This window comes from Pteropus medius, unplaced genomic scaffold, assembly GCF_902729225.1.
Source record: "Pteropus medius unplaced genomic scaffold, Ma_sr-lr_union100, whole genome shotgun sequence".
NCBI classification, from domain to species: Eukaryota; Metazoa; Chordata; class Mammalia; order Chiroptera; family Pteropodidae; genus Pteropus; species Pteropus medius.
Window position 1 is genome coordinate 6,529,257 of NW_024349798.1, and position 21,635 is coordinate 6,550,891.

The 21,635-nt window shown below is 50.0% G+C and overlaps 2 protein-coding genes and 1 pseudogene across 3 annotated transcripts in view; 2 read left to right on the forward strand and 1 right to left on the reverse strand.

The window, feature by feature from the left end:
- Positions 1-819, reverse strand: part of PPL (periplakin) — a 43,166-nt gene extending 42,347 nt beyond the window's left edge. The window contains exon 1 of one of the 2 annotated variants that reach the window (XM_039885260.1): positions 468-819. In XM_039885260.1, coding sequence (XP_039741194.1) covers positions 468-529 — 62 coding nt within the window. In that variant the 5' untranslated portion in view covers positions 530-819. The remainder of the gene's footprint in view (positions 1-467) is intronic. The other variant, XM_039885259.1, reaches the window with a different exon arrangement.
- Positions 820-9,723: 8,904 nt separating this feature from the next.
- On the forward strand, positions 9,724-9,839 carry LOC120620665 (uncharacterized; annotated as a pseudogene).
- A 5,233-nt stretch (positions 9,840-15,072) lies between these two features.
- Positions 15,073-21,635, forward strand: part of SEC14L5 (SEC14 like lipid binding 5) — a 42,574-nt gene continuing 36,011 nt past the window's right edge. Inside the window, exons 1-2 of the mRNA XM_039885281.1 lie at positions 15,073-15,392; positions 16,152-16,243. Coding sequence (XP_039741215.1) covers positions 16,181-16,243 — 63 coding nt within the window. The 5' untranslated portion in view covers positions 15,073-15,392; positions 16,152-16,180. The remainder of the gene's footprint in view (positions 15,393-16,151; positions 16,244-21,635) is intronic.

Genomic DNA, 21,635 nt, shown 5'->3' on the forward strand with positions numbered 1-21,635 from the left:
AGCCCACCTCTATCCCCGCCTTGGGTGTAGCGTTCTCCGAATACACTACTTCCCACCCTGGCGGTTCTTCCCTGACCAGGAGGTCCCCTGGCGCAAGAGCGACCCTGGGACACGGAGGTCCCCTCTATCTCCAGCTCAGTTTCCCGCCCTCTAGGCGCAAAATCAATGTTCTCTGGTGCCAGATACAGTGTTTTCCCTCGGGAGACCCCAGCCCATCCCCATCCCCATCCCCATCCCCACCACGCTGGGCTTTCCAGTTTAACCGGCCCCGCGTTCGCGCGCGTCGCGCACTCCTGGCTCGGTCCTCCGTCCCCTGGGCCTTCCTGGGCCGTGCTTCCCCGGCTCCATGCAGCCCTCAGGGCCCGGCCGTTCCCCCACGCCCCGGGCGGCGCATCCCGGCCCAGTGCGCCCCCCAGCACGCGGGTTTCGCCCGGGCTTCTGGGCGCGGCGTGCGGGCGCCTCCTCACCTCCGGGTCTGCACCGCGGGGCTGTATTTGCCTTTGTTTCTCTTCTTGAATAGCGAGTTCATGGTGGCGCTCGGGGTGCGCAGGCGGGCGGGCAGCGGGTCTCGGCTCTGGGCTGGACGCTAAGCCGCGGGCGGGCCCTGCGCGCACCGAGGGGCGGCAGCGGGCGCAGGTGAGCGAACGGTGGCGCAGGAGCCCGAGTGCAGCGCGGCTGGGGCGCCGGGTCACTACTCGCGGGGGGCGGGTCACCCGCCCGCCACGGGCTCTCGGGGCCTCTCCCGGGAAGGTGGTGCTTACCTTCCCGGAGGAGGGGCCACCGGACGGGCGGGGCTTCCAGGCGCTTCGGGCGCGCGCCCCAGGCCCGGCCGGAGCGAGTGGGGCACTCGGCCTGGGCTGGGGTGAGGTCTTGTCTGGACACCCCCTTCCCAGCAGGGGCATTCCAATGGCTGGGCAGGCAGGCAGGGGCGCACAGGTCGCTTCCCGGAGCACCCTCAGCCCCACCCTCACCCCCGGGCCTGGCACGCCCCCTGGCTGAGGGCCCCTCGTCTGGCTCTCCGTTGCCTCTCTTATTGGCTAATACCCAGGTGGGGCCTCCCCAGGCAGTTGTGACAGTCTGGTCTCTGCGCCCTGGATAGTTAGTGAATTACACTCAGGTGGTAGCAATGTTGATGACAATTGAGAAAAAGGGGCTTTGGAGTGCGCAGCCGGGGTTCAGATCCTGCCGCCACGAATGGTCAGCTAGACGCCTTGGCAATGCGTCTTAGCTCTCAGACTCAGTTCCCTATTTGTCAAACAGTGATAACCGCCCCCATCCCAAAGGCTTATGAAGAGATTCTTGTAAATAATTCACACAAAGCGGTTAGCACAGTGCCTGGCCCAAATGTGCAGGAAGCTTTGCCATTATTATTATCGTGCCATCTAGGGCGGACAAAAATTCCTTTGAAACTTTAATAACTCCAGGCTTTGGCATGATAGAACTACTTCATGGCTGGTCATAAAAGCTGTTGGATTTGGATTCAGAATACCCACATTGCACAATTCTGCCAGCCTGTGCCCGGGTTACACTGTCCCTCTGTGCCTGGGGTAGATGGGGGACCAGTGTGTACCCAGGTTACCCTGTGTGCAGTGGAGATGGCTACAACTGGACAGACAGTAAACCCGGTCTAGCGGTGAGGCCAAAGGAGGCCGGACAGCTGGGAGGGTTCAGCGTCACTCTGGGGGGCACTGGGGGCTCTGACCCCAGCTGAGAGGGAGGAGCACACAGTATCCAGGGGAGGGGCCAGAAGGCAGCAAGATGAAGGACAAAGGACTGTTAGGGCTCAGATGCGGGCAATGAGGTCTGCGGCGGAGGGAAGCACGTACCCCTACTGGGCATCCAGAGTCCTCATGTGGGTCCCTTTTCTACCTGTTTTTTATTCATAAAATAAGGAGGTTGGTGGGGAAGTGGGTTCCCAAGGGATTACTCTGTCCCAGACCCAGCAGCGTTTGAGAACACCTAGTGTACTTTGGGCTTTCTCTTGTTTCTGTCACCAAAAGACAATGGTTTCAGTGTTACAGAGACTCTATGAAACCTTATTCTTAATAGGGCATCTGTGGGTGGGCTTAAGGGGGTCTGTGAATCCTCCTACAATTATTTTCAAAATGTGTGTCCATATGTGCATTTTTCTGGAGGAGGGTCTATCACTCACAATAGGCTCATTCATTCACTCACTCAACAAAAACTAGCACCCTCCCAGCCTTGGCTGCCCAGTTCTGCTACATTGATTAGACTAGGGGAAAGCCAAAAATAAAAAATAAAAAAATAAAAAATAGCAAAGGGCCTTTCTCTTGGGGGGGTTTTGGGGAAGATACATTCATACTACTAATTTTTAAAAATCGATGTCCCTTAAGTTACTTTTCAAAAGGGTCTGGGAACCTAAAAAGGATACAGGGACCTGCCAGAGCATCAGGATCCCAGGGGAGTTTGTAAACAGGCAGATTCTAGGGCCCTGAGCCCTGCAGCTCCTGACTAGGGAGCATGGGAAGGGGCCAAGGAATCTGAACTTCCCCTTGAGAGAAGCCAGGATAGAGGGTTCCCAGCTGCAGCACCTCCAGCTGTTCAGGTGGGAAGCCCTTGAACAGACCTTCCTGCCAAATCTAATCCTGTGAACTTGGCTCTGCCTGGCTCCTCTCTCAGCCCTCCTCCCCCCAGGTGGAGAGTTTCTCACAAGGCAGCTAAGGGCTTGAGCATTTCCCTCCATCTGAAGTGACTTTTCTTCCTAGCTCTGAGGTTAGGATGGGCCTGGAGGTCACCGAGGGACTCACCTCTAGGCAGCTTACACTGGGAGCACATGTCAGGGAGGAGCCAAGTTTTCAGAGCACAGGTGAAGGGCCCACCTGGGACCTGCAGAAGCCTCGACTCAGAATACTGCAGTCAGGTGCAAGAGCAAAGTGCAAGGGAGAGAGAGGGTGAGGGAAAGAATATATGTGTGTACACACACAGAAAACTTCTGGAAGGATCCATGAGAAACTGTTAGCCATGAGTCCCCTCAGTAGGGACAGGAGGGAAATCTGAATTTTCATTGTACATCTTTTTAGAGCATTTGGATTTTATTCTGATTTATTTGAATTTTTAAAAAAATTTCTTTTGGACTTTATTTATATGTGCTCGAATTGCTTTTTCAGACCCAAGTCTGGCATTCCCTTTTCCCGGAGCTTTCCTGCTGCCTCCTCCCTTTTATTCCCCTCACCCCAACATCATGCCCCTCTGTCAGCACCCACCTTATCGGATAAGGACCGAGACATACGGTGGATTACAGATGATATGTTTTGAGGAAAATAGAACCCATGCTGAGGAAGGGAGCTGCTCTATACCGTCCAGTTTCTAAGAGTCTAAGAGCGGAAGTATAAAGTTACAACTACAAAACCAGACTGGGATGAGGGCTCCAGAGATGGGGAGGGACAGCAGGCTGGGGAGACCTGGGTTGCAGTCCTCACTCAGTCCCTTTTGGCTGTGTGAATGTGGGCAAATCATTTTGCCTCTCTGAGCCTCAGTTTCCCTCATCTGTGAAATGGGCACAACTGTAGCATTTCCCCTCATAGGGCGAGCTCCCATTTATTAAGCATTTAACAAGCCCACTGCCAGTTAGTGAGGGCTTGACGAATGGGGAGTGGGTTACATCTGTAGCTGGAGGCTCAATGCTTATAGTGTTGAGGGGTACAAGTGATGACAAGAATTCCAAACTCTGTCCAGACTCTTTCCAAATCTCTTTTCCCCATACCTCCTAAGAAGTTGCAGGTTAGCTTAGGGGAGGGAACCAGACTAGGGACGTAGAGGTAAACAGGCTACTGCCTCAGCTGCTGAGTAATAGCCATGGCATTGATGATATTAACGCCATTTCTCATTTATTCAGGGTGATTCCATGCCAGGCAACATGGCATGTGCCTGACACGCTCAGCTGATTGTCTCCAAGGACGCCCATGGGATGAAGCAGAACAGCCCTCTCCACCTGGGAGGAAGCTCTTATCTCCTGTTCTAGGAAAGGCCACTGAGGTCCTGAGAGGTCTGTACCCGCTGGGCTGGTTCCCAATCAGCCTGCTCCAGCTGGAGTTCTCAGATCCCCCTCCCCATCCCCTCCACCCTCCCAGGCTCCTGCTGACTCAGCTGGGCCCCGCCCAAGAGCTTCAGAGAGAATTAGCAGATTTAGGGAGGAATTTGAGTTGTGCCTCACCATCCCTCCTCCCTCATTCTCTAAAAGCTGGGCTCTGAGCTGGTGTGGCTATGTGTGTGTATGCACGTGTGTACACACGTGTGCACAACACTCGTCCTGGGCAGTCCGGATGGGGCGGGAGCTGCGTTCTGGCCCTGAGCATCCTCCTGTGGGCAGATGGGATTTGTTTGGTTCCCCTCTTATGCCAAGTGACTCATCCCTCTGTCGACCCGGGATCGGGGTTCAGGGAGGGTGTTTGTTTTCCTGGTGTTTGCTTGATGGTTAAACTCATGGAGATGGCACCCACAGGACCATCCGGTTCCTTGGCAACCAGGCCACCCTTAGTCCCTGAGCCCTGTCTCCTCTCACTGCTGGAACAAACTGCTGGTTCCCAGGAGGCCACCACTTTCTTGAAGGTCACCCACATTCTCCTTGTTTGCTGTCATCGTTTCCCCAGCAGCTGGAGAGTTGCTCACTCACTTGCTGGCTCTGTGAACCAGTTTGAAACAAGAAGGGCAGCATTCCCCCTGCCCTGGAGAGAGGGAGGGGCATGTGCAGGTCCTGATGGCCTGTTCCTTACGGTAGAGTCCTCTCCTCCCAGGGCGGGGGCAGGGGTGGGGGCGGGCGCGGGCCTACTCTCCCATCTCCGACTGCACAGCCTCACCCCAACCTGGGGAGCATTTACAAATGCAGATTGCAGGGCCCCCTTCCGAGTTCATGGTGGCAGGGCCCAGGAATCTGCATATTAACAAAGAGCTACCCCCCCCCATAATAAAACTGGTGGTTTCTGGACCACCCTGAGAAGCACAGGTGTGAACAGGAAGAGATTCAGCACACACTCAGATCCTGCGAAAAGCCCATAGGCTGTCGCTTAAAGCCAACCTGAGTTTGAATCCTGGCTCTGCCATACATCCAGCTGTGTAACCTCGGATAGGTGGCTTAACCTCTCTGAACTTTGGTTTTCCTATCTGTAAAATGGGGAAGAGCCTGTGCATCTGGCATAGATGCCCCTCACCTCCCTGCCCTCTGAGGGACAGGACTGGGCTGGCCCAGCTTCACCCTGTGTTTTGTAACATGTATTTACTTTTCTAGTAGAACAATGCAAGGGATGGAAAATCATGCGAGGCCTCCAGCCCAGATGGGCTGACTCACACTCAGAACTGGGCTGGGGGCCTGGTGAGCTCCCCACAGCCCTCACTGGGGCCAGAGGGGAGGCTGGGTCCTGGCAGCAGGGACCAGAAAGGGTCCATGGTGAGTCACCACTCTGCTTGCCCCTGAGTCATTCGTTCCCTAAGAATGTGCCTCGGGTCTACCCTCTGGGGGCGGGGGGCTGGCAGGCTGCCCCATCTGGGCCACCTCCCCACCGCTTGCCAGGCAGCCCCACCCTGCTGCTCCCCCAGGGAGTCCCTGCTCTGATGACCCCTGCCAGCCCTCTCTGGATGCAGGTGTGTACCTGGATGTCTGTCTGTTGTCAAAATATTGAAACAGTTCCCCACCAGTGATTGAATAGTGGCTGCTTCAAGCCCCAGGGTCCCCTGGCCACCCTGTCCCTTCCTCCAGGACCCAGCCCCTGCAGGGTTAAGCCTTGGCTCAGCAGGGGACCCCTCTTAACCCTGCCTCGCCCACAGGCTGGAACCCCATCAGTCCCTCTCGTAAATCCAGGCCTCATCATGAACCCTGGACCACTTTCCAGCACAACCAGCCCCACATCTTCAGACACCTCATTTCAAGCCCATCCCTGGGCCTCTCAGACAAGGCCTGGGAGGGCCCAGCAAGGAGGTCATGGTGTCAGGGCAGAGAGTAGAGCTGGGTGGGGCCAGACAGACTCTGCCAGGCCTGGGATCCCCACAGGACAGGCTGCCCAACCCAACCCCAAAACTCTTGTCCTCCTCTCAATGCCCAAGCCTACTTCCTCCCACCCTGCCTGCCTCCCAGGTCCCTGCCAGGGCTCACGTCTGCACAGACCGGTGGGGTTACATTTTTGGGGCCAGTGATCAGGATGTGACAGTCTCTGGGGATGGCCCAGGTCAGGAGGTCAGGATCCCATTCTTTCCTGAGCCTGGGGACTTGAGTGATAGATGAGCCAGGTCACAAGGGGCAAAACACAAAATAAAATCAGGTTTTAGCTTGAAGCCAACTTGGGTTTGAATCCAGGCTCTGCCATGCATCTAGCTGTGTGACCTTAAACAGGTGGCTTAACCTCTCTGAACCTCAGCTTCTCCATTCGTATAATGGGGAAGAGTGAAGGAGCTCAGATGTCAAATCCCAGCTCCTCCATTTCCTAGCTGTGTGACCCTGGAGAAATGTCTTTACCTCTCTGAACCTTGGTTTCTCCACCTGCAAAATGCGGACTCTCTGGTACCTGCTCCAAGACACTCATGTGTCTTGAAAGAATTCAGTGAATGCAGACATGCAATAAAGACTCCAACAACTTTCATTGAACATTTTCTATGTGCTAAGGCCTGCGCTAAGAGCTTGACTTGGGTGGTTGGTACTATGTTTTCTGGCTGTATTGAGGTATGATGGACAGACAATAAAGTGCATGTATTTAAAGTGTACCATCGGATGAGTTTTAACATAAGCAACCAAAAGTGAAATCATCACCATAACGGAGATGAAGGAACTGGCCCCCTTCTTCTCCTCATTTTTCAGATGTGGAAACTGAAGCTCCAAGACATTACATGCCTGCTCAAGGCAGTCAGGAGGAGACTCAGGATTTAAACCCTACAATCTGGGTCAGTGCCCTTATTCACACCCTTGCCACTGTTCAGCAGGGTGCCTGGCACATAGTAAGTGTTCAGTGTCATTGTTAAATGAATGAATGAGTGAATGAATGAATGAGAGGGTCAGCGTACAGTGGTGGTCGCAGGGAAGGTCCCCTGAGGAGAACCAACTAAGTGTTAGTAGGTCCTGAGTGAGAATTTTGGTAGAGAGAAGGGGTTCATTTGTTCATTCAGCAAATTTTTATTGAGCACCTGCTATGTAACAAGTCCTGTTCTAGGCACTCAGGATACAAATCGAGTATAACAGACACAAGTTCCTGCCCTTGGGGAGCTTGCTGCAGAGGACTTGGGTGGGGTTGGGGGGACAGTGTAAGTTCAAGGCCACTTATAGATGGATAAGGTACCTGACCGGTGTCCCCAACAACGGAGCATCCCAAGCAGACAAAGTCGTGAGTGGGAGCCAGGGACATGGTGAGGAAAGCAGCCAGACCCTAGGCTGAGGGTGGTCGGAGCCCCAGTGAGGAAGGAGGGACCCCCTGTTCCCTCATTATGCTCCCTCCTGTGCATCACTGACATGTCCATGGGAATCAGTCTCCTCGCCCACCCCAGGAGGGGTTCTCCACCTCTTGCCCCCACAATGCCTCCCACTTATCCATTTTGGGAGCATCTACTATATTCCCAACCCGGGGGATATAGCAGCTAACCAGATACAGCCCTGCATATTCCCAGACTGGAAAGGGAAGAGGAGAGAAAAGCAAGGAGACAACCACACTTTTAATAAAAGAAATAACTGAAGTGCCCATCAATGGGAAGTGGCTGATACATGATGAAACCTCCATAGTCTGGAAGGGTGGACAGGGGTCAGGAACGTGACAGGAAGGTGGCGGGTGGAGGGGAGGCCTATAGGCCTCACAAGGAAGGAAGCCTGGGCTGTACTAAGTAAAAAAAGGAAGTGCCCTACCATTAGGTATTATATTTTTGCCATTTGTGATTTACAACAGAGCTGCCTCCATATCTCGGTGACTTTGCCCTCCTGCCTGCCTGCCTCTGTCTGGGTCTACCCTGGCCCTTTGTCTGCTGTCTCTGCTGAGGTCAAACATTCCTGCCTGGGACCTGGGTGGCCAAGCCCCCATGGGCTGCCCTCCCAGGCCATTCTCTGGTCACCAGCTCAGGCTAATCCATCCTGGGCCTAGGCCTCCAGGACTGATGAGTCAACACCAGTTGGCTCTGGACAAACACCCCCTCCTCCCATCCTGAGGTGCCTATTGCGCCCCCGCCCTGCCCAGTCCATCCTGTTCCCTCAAAAGGGCCCAGCTTCTGTTACTCTGGGCCAACTCCAGGGCAGCCCTTTATAATGGGACTTCCTGCGATGATGAAATAGTCTGCATGTATCTGGGAGGCATTAGCCACGTGTGGCCACTGAGCACTTGAAATGTAGCTAATACAACTAAATTTTTAATTTTTTGTTTATATGACATTTATTATTATTTATATAAACATACGATACGTCCATATTCATTTAATTAATTTAAAGAGCTGCATGTAGCTGGTGGCTATCACAATGGGCAGCTCCATAGAGTCAGCCTGGGTCCGGGCATGAAGGAGAAGTGGACGCCTGGGACCCTGGCCTCTCCCCGGGGGTAGGGGCAGCTTGAGTTGCTGGTTGGGAGCAGCTCAGGCCTTAGGGACTGACGGGATGGTTCCCTTGGAGTCTTCTGTCTCAATGACTGGGCTATGGCTGTCTCTGCCTCCACCCGCTTCCCAGCCCCTTGGTGTGACCCCAGCCTGGTGCGCTGACCTCTCGTTGTTAGAGTGCCCAGCTCTGGCACTGTGTCTGGCCTCCTTCATTCTCCCAGGTCTCTGACTGATTCCATTACAGCTCTGCCTCTCCCTCTGCTGGTCCTCACTCCCCAAGTGCTGTTCTCTACTCCACACAGCAGCTCCCGGAGGACCTGACCTAGGGTGGGGGGTCGTGTCACATTTAATCTGCTGAAAGGCAATGGGACATATCCTCCTTCCAATCAGGAGGAGGAGTCAGAGTCTATAGCTGCCCTGGCCTGAATGAGTTTGGGTGCAGGAACTTTGCTTTTGAAGTAACCCCAGGACATAGGAGATGGCATGGGAGAGAGCCCAGGGGTGAGAGGTGGGAGGGGAGGCTGACCAACTCAGGGTGTAGTTGCAAGCCAAGCCTGCAGTGGCCCCCAAAAGATAAGTCCAAGTCCTAACCCCATGCAACCTGGGAATGTGATCTTATTTGGGAAAAGGGTCTTTACAGATGTAATTAAGGGTCCCAAGATGAGATCATACTGGATTTAGAGTGGGCCCTGCATCCAATGACAGGTATCCTTACAAAAGAAAGTCAGAGGGAGACTTGAGACACAGAGGTACATGGACAAGAGAAGGCCATGTGACCACTGACCGAGGCAGAGATTGGAGTGACTTGATGTGAGGGTGGAGGAAGAGGCCACAGCCAAGGAATGACTGCAGCACTCTGTGAAAACACAGAAAACCACGGACTTGTATCCTATAAATGGGTGGCCTGCATGGTAGGAGAATTACCCTCAGTAAAGCAGAGTTATCGCTTTCCCACACCGCACCATCTTAAATGCTACCCCCTCAGCAAAGTCCCATGGAGGATGGTTCCTCCCTCCAAGCTGGCACTATTGATCTCCCTTTTAAAATTTTTTCCAATGTGTTTTTTTAATATTATTATAATAAAAAAAAGTATATATGTAAAACATAAAACTTAACCATTTTCAGGATGTGGTTCCATAGTGTAGCAGCTAGCACGTCAGCTTTACACGCAGAAGGTCCCGCGTTCATGCCCCAGTGGAGCCACAGTCCATGGTCTATGGCCATGCCACCCTGAACAAGCCCGATGTCTGATCTCGGAAGCTAAGCAGGGTCAGGCCTGGTTAGTACTTGGATGGGAGACCACCTTGGAAGGCCAGGTGCTGAAGGCATAAATAATAAAAAAAAGAAAAAAACCTTACCGTTTTCAGTGCACAGTTCAGTGGCACTAAGTATACTTATGTTGTTGTAAGAGCATCGCCACCAGAAGCTGGAAAAGGCCAAGAAGTGGATTGTCCCCCGAGAGATTCCAGGAGCTAACCCCGCCAACACTTGACTTCAGCTTGACTTCAGCCCGGTGAGACGGTTTTCAGATTTCTGACCTCCAGAATTGTTAGAGAATAAATCTGTATTGTTTTTAAGCCATTAAGTGATAATTTGTTATAACAGTCGTAGACCACTAATAAATGGGGGTTCCTTTTATCCTGACCCACAGGGGGACTTTGTCTCTGTTGCCATCAAGGTGACATGGGGCCTGAGGCAGGTCATGGGTGAAGGTGAGAGCATAGGGGGCTGGCGGTAGGTATCTCCTTCCACCCCCTGCCCCCTCCCTGTCCCCTGGGACTCTGCTCAGGCATGCCACCCTGAACAACCCCTCTTTAGTTACCCAAAGGGCGGGCAGTATGCTGGTGGTCCTCCAAAGCTGGGGATCCTTACATGACACTGTCTGACTCCGTGGGGTGTGCACTAACTCCAGATGGTTAGTGGCAGAATTGAGTTGAATCGAAGGGCACCCAGCTGGTGTCCAGAATTAGAGAATCGGTTGCTGGTATGGAAAAAATCCACACATTTGGTGTCAGAAGTGTTGTGAGTAAAAACAGTTCAGCCATGAAAAGGAACGAAGTTCTGATACCTGCTATAACATGACCGAACCTTGAAAACATGATGCTCAGTGAGAGACGTCCACAGAGTGTACGATTCCATTTACAGGAAATGTCTGAAACAGGCAAATCCATAGAGACAGCAAGTAGATTAGTGGTTGCCAGGGGCTGGGGCGGGGAAGGTCAGTGGGGAGTGACTCCTAAGGGTGCGGGGTTTCTGTCTGCGGATGAAAATGTTCTAAAATCGATGGCGGTAATTTTTGCAGCATCCTGTGAACACACGGAAAACCATGGACTTATACCCTATAAACGGGTGGCGGGCACGGTGTGAGAATTCTGTTTCTATAAAGCAGTGTTATCACTTTCCTAAATGGCACCATCTCAAATGCCACCCCCTCAACTAAGTCCCATGGGAGATAGTCCCTCCCCTCCAAGCCGCTATTTCTCCCCCCCTTTTTTTTAACTTTTCCAATGGGATTTTAAAAATATTATTGTAAAATACACGTAACAGAAAACTTACCATTCTCAGTGCACAGTTCAGTGGCATTTCGGACTTTCATTGTTGTGCAGCCATCGCCAGCAGCCATCTCCGCAACTTATCTTGCAAAACTGAAACTCCACACTCATTAAACACTAACGCTCCATTCCCCCTCTCCCTGCTCCCGGCAACCCACTCTTCTACTTTCTGTCTCTGTGAATTTGACAACTCCAAGAACCTCATATAAATGAAGCCATACAGGTCTTGCACTTTTGTGTCTGTCTTATTTCACGTTGCATAATGTCCTCAAGGTTCATCTACGTCGTAGCTTGTGTCAGAATTTCCTTCCTTTTTAAGGCTGAATAACTTCCATGTTACCCCCATTTTAAAGGGGGCGACATTGTGACCACATACTCTGCAGAGATATTGGAAGGTGGCAGGGCCGAATGCATACCCAGGCCAACTTGACCCCAGCACCCACCACTCAGTCACCCAGCACCACCCTGCCCTGTCCCCTCCTCACTGAGAGCTTGTAGGGCTCAAAGGGCCTTTTACTCACCTTTGGACCTTGACTGCACAAGCAGCTCCAGGTGGAGTCTGGAAGCAACAAAGCAGTGTTTATGGAAGTGGCTGGACTCAGAGGTGGCCATGGAGGTGGCCTTGGATGTAGGCAAGGCCTGCTTGTGCAGCCCCCAGGGTCAGGCTCCCCCAGACTCCGCCTCTTGCTTGCAATCAAAGCCTCCCAATGACCAGGACCTCTACATAGAATCGTGCAGGCTGCAACCTGCACACCTGTACACAGCTGCCCTGACAATGACTCCTCGGGCCCTCCAGGTCCCCAAATCCAGGAGGCCCCTGAGCTCCACTGAGAAGGGGGAAGAAGGAAGAAAGAGGCAGCCCTAGGACAAAAATGAGATGCAGAAAGCAGATTGGGGGTTGCCAGGGGCTGGGGGAGGGACAAAGTGACCGCTTGAGGGGACCTGAGCTTCCTTTTGGGGTGATGAAATGTTCTGGAACTAGATAGTGGTACTGTTTGCATAACCTTGTGAATGTACTAAAAGCCACTGAATTATATACTTAAAAATGGTTAAAATGGTAACTTTTATGTTATGTGTATTTTACCACGATAAAAAAAATGCTCCACTCTCTCCAGCTTCAGCACTATCCCAGAATCCTTATGTATTCTAAGGCCTAGACTGAGGGCCACTTGGGTCCTAGACCCTAGGCCCTCTCACTCCACCCTCTTCCTCATCCCACCTGTTTTTGCTGTCACACTGAGCTATTCAACTGAGGACATTACCCTGCAGGACACCTTCTGGGGTCATCTGTGTTTGGATTGGACCTAATGTTTTACTCAAATAAATATATCACTAATGGTTGAATTTCCTGCAGCCGTGGTCTATCTGCAGGGGTGGTTTCTGGTGTCTTCAAAATGCACTTTGGGTGGGTCTTTCCCGCAGGGCAAGTAGGAAGCAGCAAGTAGAAAAAGCTGCCTCTGGGACTGGCTTCATGCCTCTAGCATTCCCATTGAATCACCCCATCCTTCTGATACCTCCTCAGTCTGGGGCCAGGATGCCTGGCTATCCTTCCAGTTCAGGTTGGGAAATCACAGCTTCCAGATACTTCAGCCGCAGCTCTGGGGGAAGAAGGCTTTGAAGAAACAGAGTCCTGGGTTTGAGTTCCTTACTAGCTGTGGGACCTCGAACAAGTTACTCAACCTCTCTGTGGCTTAGTTCCCTTGTCTTTAAAACGAGGATTAAAATATTTTTTAAAAATTTAAGTGACAGTCACATAACATAAAATTAACCATTTTGGTTGTACAATTTGGTGACATTTAGTGCATTCACAATGTTGTGCAACCACCACCTCTAAGGAGTTCCAAAACATTTTACACTGCATGGGTTGTTTTTGAGGATTAAATGTGTGAATGTTTGTAAAGCCTTAGAATGACATCTGGTGCAAGTGCCAATGAGTGCTCAATCAACGGTAGGATGAACTGGTAGAACAGTGGTTATAACAGCTAATACGTTGGGCGGGTGACATTAACTCTCTTTCCTTGGGCTAGAGGAGGGGGAGATAGGTTTACATCCCCCTCTGGGCTCCATTTTCTACTTTGAGCTCTCTGTACCCACCCACTGTCGCACCCCTCCCCCCACCCTGGTCCTTTCCTCTCCAGTTGCGGGGGAGGGGAGTTGGGGGCGGGCGCTGATGGAGCCAGGAAACCTGGAGCCTCTTCTGCAGTCTCAGGACCTCTCCTTGGCTCCTTTTGGCTCTTCTTGGCCCACTCCCTGCATCTCCTACGCTTGCTGCTGTTCCCGCAAGCTGTCACCTTCTGCAGCAAAGGAGACACGTGTACGGTGGGGTGGCCAAGAAGATTTTGCTTGAGCGGAGTCGAGTGAATGGGAGTGGAAGCACGCCCACATCTGGGAGGAGCTCTTACGAGCGGACCTCCCTCACTTATGAGCGCACCACCTCCTTCTCCAGGGCCGGCTTTTACTCGGAGCATCCCGGGATCCCCTGTATCCTGCAGATCCGCGGGAACCTGCATTTTAACATGCACCCTGCTGAAGGGAGTCTCCGGAGCTGGAAAGTTTGGGACAGACGGCTCCCGCCCATCTTTCCAGGTGTAAACATCCTGCTCCGTGGTTACTTTGTGCCAATTTAACGCTTTTGTGCTGTAACAACAGCTAAGTGTTAACGCTCACTACGCATCTGCACTGACACCAGGAAAAGCATGTGAGTTTCCTCGATGAGTCCCAGGGGACGGCAAAACGTCCCTGGACCCATCTCCCCCAATTCCCCTTGGAATGGAGACCCAGGAGCAGTGGACTGTCCTTTGCTGCCATCTTGTGGCAGGGATGGGAATTTTGTGCTCCCTTTTCATCTTCGATAACCTTAGCTAAGAAAACACACTGAACACCTACTGTGTGCCAGGTAAGATCCTGCGGACCTGGGGGCAGATGAACAAGACAGACACGGTCCCTGACCTCGCGGAACTCACAGTCTCCTGGGAGAGACAGTCAAAAACCCACGAATAAAATTAACGAATAAATAAGATGATTACAGAGAATGATACATATTGTAAAGGAAACAGGCTGGACATTACAGGGTGCAAAGATATATCTGATAAATGGAGGATTTTCTGTCTCTCTGCACACCCTCTCCTTGCCCAGGACTGTGGACCACTCCAGGGCATGCGTGTTATCTGATTTCCCCCTGTGAATGGGTGAAGTCACCCAGTGCTGGCACAAAGTAGGTGCTCAGCAATGTCGAATAAACGAATATACGAACGACAACACTATGTAGGGCCAGCCAATTAGGGAGGGCTTATGGAAGAGAGGCTGGGTCCCTGGGGATCCTGGGAAGGCTGGAATAGTTTGGGTGCAAGCTAAAATGAGGATGATGGGCAAATGTCGCCCTCCTAGAGAGGCCCTGGTCCACTCTGTTTTAAGTTGTACCTTCGCTCCGCTTCCTTCTTGAACCCCTTCCCTGCTATTTTTTTCACCTTGGCATTTTTCGCCATTTCACATACTATATATTTGCCTTATTTATTTAATGTCTGTCTGCCCCTACGCTGGAATGTAAACTCCACGAGGGCAAGGATTTTTGTCTATTTTGTTCACTGATGACTCTCCAGCGCCTGGAAGGGCCTGACACTTAGCAGGTGCTCCGTAAACTTTTGCAGAGTGAATGAACGATGCATGGGCGGGACTTGGGGCTGGGCCATGAAGGCTCTGGGGCGTGGCCAGTGGGAGGGGCGGGGCTCAGAGTCCAGGCAGAGTGGGTTGAGGTCAAGTATAAACGGAACCAGGAGGAGAGAGGTTGGGCGGGGCAAGGATCCGCCTGGGGGCAGAGGTAACCGGGAGTGGAGCCTTGGGGCGGGGTCTTCTTGGAGTTGCAAGCTTTAGAGGCGGGACCAGTATGGGGTCGGGCTTACCTGAGGCGTGGCCAATCTGGAGGAAGGGCTGGGCTTGGAGGGCGTGGTCAAACAACAGACGAAAAGTGAAGGGAGGGGCTAAGACTGAGGCGGGGCCAGTCAAGAGGCAGGGTAAATCTGGGCGGGGCCGTGCCTAATACCGTGGGCGGAGCAAGTCTGGGGCGGGGCCAGTTCAGGAGTGAGGCGGGACCAGGATCTCCGCTGTCCCGGGTCCTGGAGAGCTCCCGCAGGGCAGGTCTCACTCCCCACCCGCAGGCCCCACCCTGGCCTGTCCCGGCTCAGGGTGCGCGGGACTGAAGCCCCAGGCTCCGCGGCTGTGATCAGGCCTCTCTCCAGGCGCTGCACTCCAGGCAAGGTGGCCACGGGGTCCCCGACGGGCTCAGCTCTGCACTGCCCTGGGACTGCGTCCCCGGAGACTCCGAGGACGAGGGTGAGCGGGGCTGCGGGGACCTGTGCGTGCGTGCGTGCGTCTGTGCGCCTGTTTGTGTGTGCATGTGTGCATCGCTGCGTGTTCTCGTGTGTGTGGACGTCTGTGTGCACCAAGGGAATTGTATGCGTGCGTGGAGTTGAGTAAGTGCATGCTTCAGGGAGCTGAGTGTGTGTGCAAAGTTGCGTGCGTGTGGGAGGCAGGTCCCATGTGGGAGGAGAATCATGTATGTGTGTACCTGTGTGACAGAGACAGTGCATATGAAATTTGGTGAGAATCGTGCGTATGTGTCAGGATATCTTGGAGGAAATGGAAGGGCAGGTGCAACGATTCTTGGGGGCGGTATGGTAGGGTCAGGATGGCTGTGGCGAACTGTGAGGTGCGTGGGTGGTGAATTGTGGGAGTGTAAGAATTGCAAATATGTGTGTTTCCATGTGAGTGGCAATGACGGGCGTTTCTAGGGGCTTCCATGTGAAGGGGTGGGGACCAAGGAAAGTTTGGAGGTATCGCTTGCTCTTGGAGGGGTAAGTGCGGTGGTCTGGGGCAGTGGGTAGTGGGCAAAGCAGACTTTGGGTCCTGGCCCAGAGTAATTTGGCTATCATAATGGCCACCTCGCTCTGGGGGCTGCAGAGATGTGTGAGTGGTACTAGAGAATGTGGCCCCTCACATGGGCAAGCAGCGAGCAGGGTTCTAGCATCACGCAAAGGGAGCTACTACCTCACTAGTCACCTGTCACCCAGGCTCTGTGCTCACTCTGCCTAGGTGGCTTCTGTTGTCGCTCCTTTGAAAACATGGTGCAGAAGTACCAGTCTCCTGTCCGCATCTATAAGTACCCATTCGAGCTGGTCATGGCGGTGAGTGACCCCTGATTCTCTGGCCCCTGTGTAATGGTTGGAGGGATATAGTAAATTAGCTATGATGGGAAGGGAAGTGAGCCCAGATCAGAAGGAATTATTGAGCTGATCTAGAAGGTCCAGCTTCTAACCAGTGACCCCTTCTCCTGGCTATTTCACCTTTTATCACAACTTCTGGAATCCTTGGCCACTTACCAAAACACAAGGCCTTTCGTTTCCGCGTTGAAGTTTACCTGTTCTCATGACCCAGTCTCCCGTGACAGAACACAAGGATATTAGGGGCTAAGTCAATGCTGTCATTTTAGGTAGTGATAATAGTAATAATAGTAAATACACTAATGATGATAGTGATTGCAGCCATTCATTGAGGATGCACAGTACTGTCTTTACGTATACTTTTTCATTTAATTCCCAATAGCTCTCATTCTCATTTTATCTCTACTAAACTGAAGCTTAGACAGGTGACAGGATGGCCCCAAGTTCTATGGCTAGGAAGAGGTAGAGCTGGGGCTTAGATCCACACAGGGGGGACTCGAGAGCTCTGATTTTAACCACAACACCTCCCAGGGGTCTCCTTCCACTCCACACATACACCCTCTGGGTTTGAATGTGTCCTGCCCAACCTTATTATATGGCTCTACCTACATATGTCTTTATAGTCATATAAAGGATTAAAAAGAATCACTTGAGTCATTCATACATGTTATGTTGTTACATGTAGACGGTTCCAGGTCAGGAAAGAAGCAGGGGGTCATATTGACTAGCTAGGTGACCTTGGGCAAGTTACTTAGCCTCTCTAAGCTTCTACTCCCCATCTCTAAAATGAGGATTACATGGTTTCCAATCTGGGCATCGTGCTGAGGATTAAATGTAATTTAACATATGCAAAGCTCCAAGTGTAGGGTCTGGCACATATTATTATTAAAAATATTATTATTGTCTTTGTTATTGTTACTGTGGTTGCCTGTGGCTGTGTGACTTTGCTTCATTTATAATTGAGGTGGGACACCAGGGGGTGATGAAGAGACCTGGGGACGTACAGTCAGAAGCTCTGGGTCCCTGTTGCTGCTCTGTCATGCGCTGGCTATATGTTTTCAGGAAGTCACTGAATTTCTAGAGCCTTGGTTTCTTCATTTGTAAAATGGGGATGGTTATATGCACCTCATAAAGTTGTCATGTAGGGGATTAAGGTGGTTAGTGTGTGTGTGTGTGTGTATTGTGTTATTGTGTGTGTGTGTGTATTGTATTGTGTGTGTGGCCTACAGCCAGGAGGTGAGGCCTCGTCCATACTAAGCAGACAATAAATGACAGCTAAATATAAATAATTGTCCTCGTCTAAGACTCTAGGCAGCTCACATATTCTAAGACCCTAGGACTTCATTCACTTATTTATTTATTCATTCACTCAGTAGAAAACAGACACTGTCCCTACCCTCCTGGGACAATGAGAGGACCTGTGATTCTCTGCCATAAAACTTAGACAAATAACAATAGGATGGAAAATTAATAATTTTTATTATTGCATGGGCTTAATAAATGTAAATTCAATTTAGTCTGTTTAGGGTTCTCAAAAATATTTACAATCATTGCACTTTAAAATAAAACGTGTCTGTAGCACTTAAAATTCTATTAATAGGACTAGTAACGTGCTCACGTTACCTTTATTGAAATATGTTAAACATATTTTGTAAGCTTCACAGTCTGTAAATGAAAGCAGGACTCAGTTTACTCCCCTAGCTGTGAATAGTCTCTAGGTGTTGATGTATAGATGTTTGTGGGTATAGTAGGAAAGAAAGGTTTTCTTATATTTATTACCTATATCTTCTCTAATTTAACTTATTTGTATTTTTCAAATACCATATTTCTTTATCTTCCATACAGTACTTGTCAGTGAAAGGGCTCCAAACCGCTGTAACATCCCGGCAAAGCCACTTTGCCAACTGTTTACAAAACACCATTGTCCCCAAAATAGATGCATAACTCAACATAACTTGCATGCTGTGTGAGCACAAAAGGGGTTTTCTGCACTTAATGTCTGTCTTTGTTTCGCAGATTAACACTTGCCCTCAATTTGGGTCAGATGCCAGGGAAGTTTTAGACAAAATCAGCTGTTTTTACCGCATCCGAGTGCCCAGAGGAATTGGCCTTTTGGTTTTTCCGTTTAACAAAACTGACTTGAGAATCTAAGCCTCCCTCACTTCTTCAAAGTCTCCCAGTGATGACATAAGAGTCTGAAGTCGAGCTCGTGGAATTGGTTTTAAAATCATACTGAAGCAGCCTGTCAAGACCCAACTTAAAATTAAAAAAAAAAAAAATTTTTTTTTCTCTTTTGCTTCAAAAATTTAACTAATCCAATGAATTGACATCTCTCTCCTTGGGCCAAATCCCTCGACATGAATTCTGTTTCTGAGGGGTGGGATTCCAGGAGAACTTTACTTTCTTCTTTTTCGAGCTTGGATTATATTGGTAAACAGAAGAAAATAATTAAGACAATGAAAACAGCTGCCTTATCCGACGTTGAAGAGGATCCTTGGTCCCATTGAATGCGAGTACCACAAAGTGTGTGTGTGTCAGGAGGTGAGGGAGGTCTTTGTGGATGTTCCTGTGTGTAAGACACAAAGGCCTTATCTCAGACTGTAGATTGCGGTCACTTAAGTCCTAAATGCTACTCTCTGGTCAGCCTATAGCCCCGTTGTGAATAGATTCTAGGTTACCTGTGCTCTCACCACAAATAGGTAGTGCTTAAGAGCCAGATCCAGGAGCTGGGTCCCTGGAAAATAAAGATAAGAAAGGCCCAGCTCCTCAGAGAGCTGAAGTGAGATTCAGCGAAGAGACATGGGTACCTGGATGGGGCCTGGCACATTGTTAATACTTATGAAATATTACTGAGGTTTATTATTATTATTTATTGTTTCAACAGCTTTACTGAGCTATAACTCATATACTATACTGTTCATCCATTTAGAGGGTAAAAAGTCAGTTCAGAGAGTTGTGCAACCGTCACCATTGCTAGTTTTAGGACATTTTCATCACCCCGAAAAGAAACCCTGTTCCATTAGTCATCATCCCCTAATTTCTGCCCAGCCCTAGACAACCACTGATCTTTCTGTCTCTATAAATTTGCCTATTTTGGACATTCCATATAAATGAAATCATATAATATGTAGCCTTTTGTGACAGGCTTCTCTCACTTAGAATATTATTTTCAAGGTACGTCCATGCTGTAGTATGTGTCTGTACTTCATTCCTTTTTATGGTTGAGCAATATTTGATTGTATAGATAGAGCACATTTATTTATCTATTAATCAGTTGATGGAGATTTAGATCGTGTTTCCAATTTGGGGCTATGAACATTTACGTACAAGTTTTTGTGTGGACACATTTCTTCCAAAGAAATCCCTGCCGTGAATGGCGGTGGTTATTTGGCAGGTTTAGGCAGATTCTATTTAAAATTTTATTTAACAAACACGTACACAGAGATTTCTAGGTCCCAGGCACTGTTCTGAGCACATTCAAATATTAACTAGTGTACTTCTCATAACTACCCCATGAGATAGATTTAGCGGGTTAGCCCCATTCTACGGATGAGGAGACTGAGGCACAGAAAGGATGAATGGATTACTCAAAGACACAAAGTAGAACATATGGCAAGTGGGGATTTAACCGCAGGCAGTTGGTTCCAGAATTTACATTCCCAACCGTGAGCTCTGCTTTTTCTCAGAGCTGAGGATCTGAAGTTATAGGGGTGGCATCCGGGCTGAGCGAGTGGTCCCATTGGAGCAGTTACCACCAGGACTGAGTCCAGAATGTCTATGCCCCATCGGGACCTATCAAAAGGCAGCTCTAGGTGGGCAGCTGATGCCAACAGAGCCTGGGAGCTAATTTTACTGAACACTGTGTCCCCAGCCCTTTAGGCCAGCTCAGAGGCACATACTATTATATAGCCTTAGCTGCAGCAGAAGAGGAAACAGGTTTAGCGAGGTTGAGACTGTCTCTTAGCCAGGGTCCTTATTAGCTAGGGCTGTATAACAAAGTACTACAACCAGGTAGTTTAGAACAAACAGGAAGTTTGTGTCTCACAGTCCTAGAGGACAGAAATTTAAAATCAAGATGTTGGCAGTGGCATGCTCCCTCTGAAGGTGCTAGAAAAGATCTGTTCCAGGCTTTAATCCTCGTTTCTAGAAGTTTCTTGGCTTGTGGCATCATAACTCCAATCTTCACATGGCATATTTCCTGTGTGTGTGTGCCTCTGTGTCCAGATTTCTCCTTTTATAAGGACACTAGTCATATTGGATTTATGAGGATACCTTAATGACCTCATTTTAACTCAATTACCTCTATAAGGACCCTATTTCCAAATAAGGTCACATTCTGAGGTACCTGGGCTTAGGACTGCAACATACCTTTTTTGGGGGAACACAATTCAGCCCCTTAACATTCAGTAAATAGCATCATTAGTAAATGGCAGAGGTTTGAATTTAGGGAATCTGACCCCATAGCCTGTGCTCACAGCCAGACATTCCAGATTTCTGGCTCCAATGTTCAGTAATTATTTGTGCACTAGTGGCCTCTGCAGCTTCAGGAATGACCTGGCTGTCTCTTGTGCTGCCTGAGGGTTCCTGTGGGGCTCAAAAACCCTATAGCTTCAGGTCGTCTCAGGTTCTGCAAACCTAAAGAAGGAAGAAGGCAAGGAGTAGAATTTCCTAAGCAATAAGCTTTTCATGCAAAGGAAGGGTTATGGAGGTGAGGGCTGTGGTCAGCAATTAAGTGTTAAAATATTTAAAGACCTGGCCTTTTGTATTGATAAACAGCTTGTAATTTAGCAAATGGGTTATTAATAAGGAACAGCCTCTGAAGGTAAATCCTTGCAGCCCAGGCCAAGGACAGTTCTAGTTGGAATTGTTGTTATGAATGTAGTTTTAATAAGGCAGTAGGGGCCTTATTTAAATGAGTTTAAATTAGTTCCCTGGAGCCTGTTGTCATCTGATCCCGTTGCTAACAGATTAAGAGAAGCAATATTTTCCACCCTGGATTGCTTACAGAGGGCCCTGACACGCTCTGATTTGGGCTGGGAGAACAGAGGCAATCCACTGCCCAGCAAGGTGATCTTCTGACTTCAGAGGGCACTGAAATAAACTTTAGGTCCTCATTCATTAATTTACGCATGCATTAATTCATGCATGCATGCATGCATTCCACAAATATTTACTGAGTTTCCACTGTGCCAAGCACCAGGCTAGATGCAGGAGGTATGAGATAGTTGATTTCTAGCACTTTTTGGAATGCATCATTCTGTTAATTTTATATGGAATTTGCTTGGCTACTTGTTTAGGTAGATCTTTTTCACTAAAGTAAGCTTCAGGAAGGCATGTCTGTCTTGTTCTGGTTCTG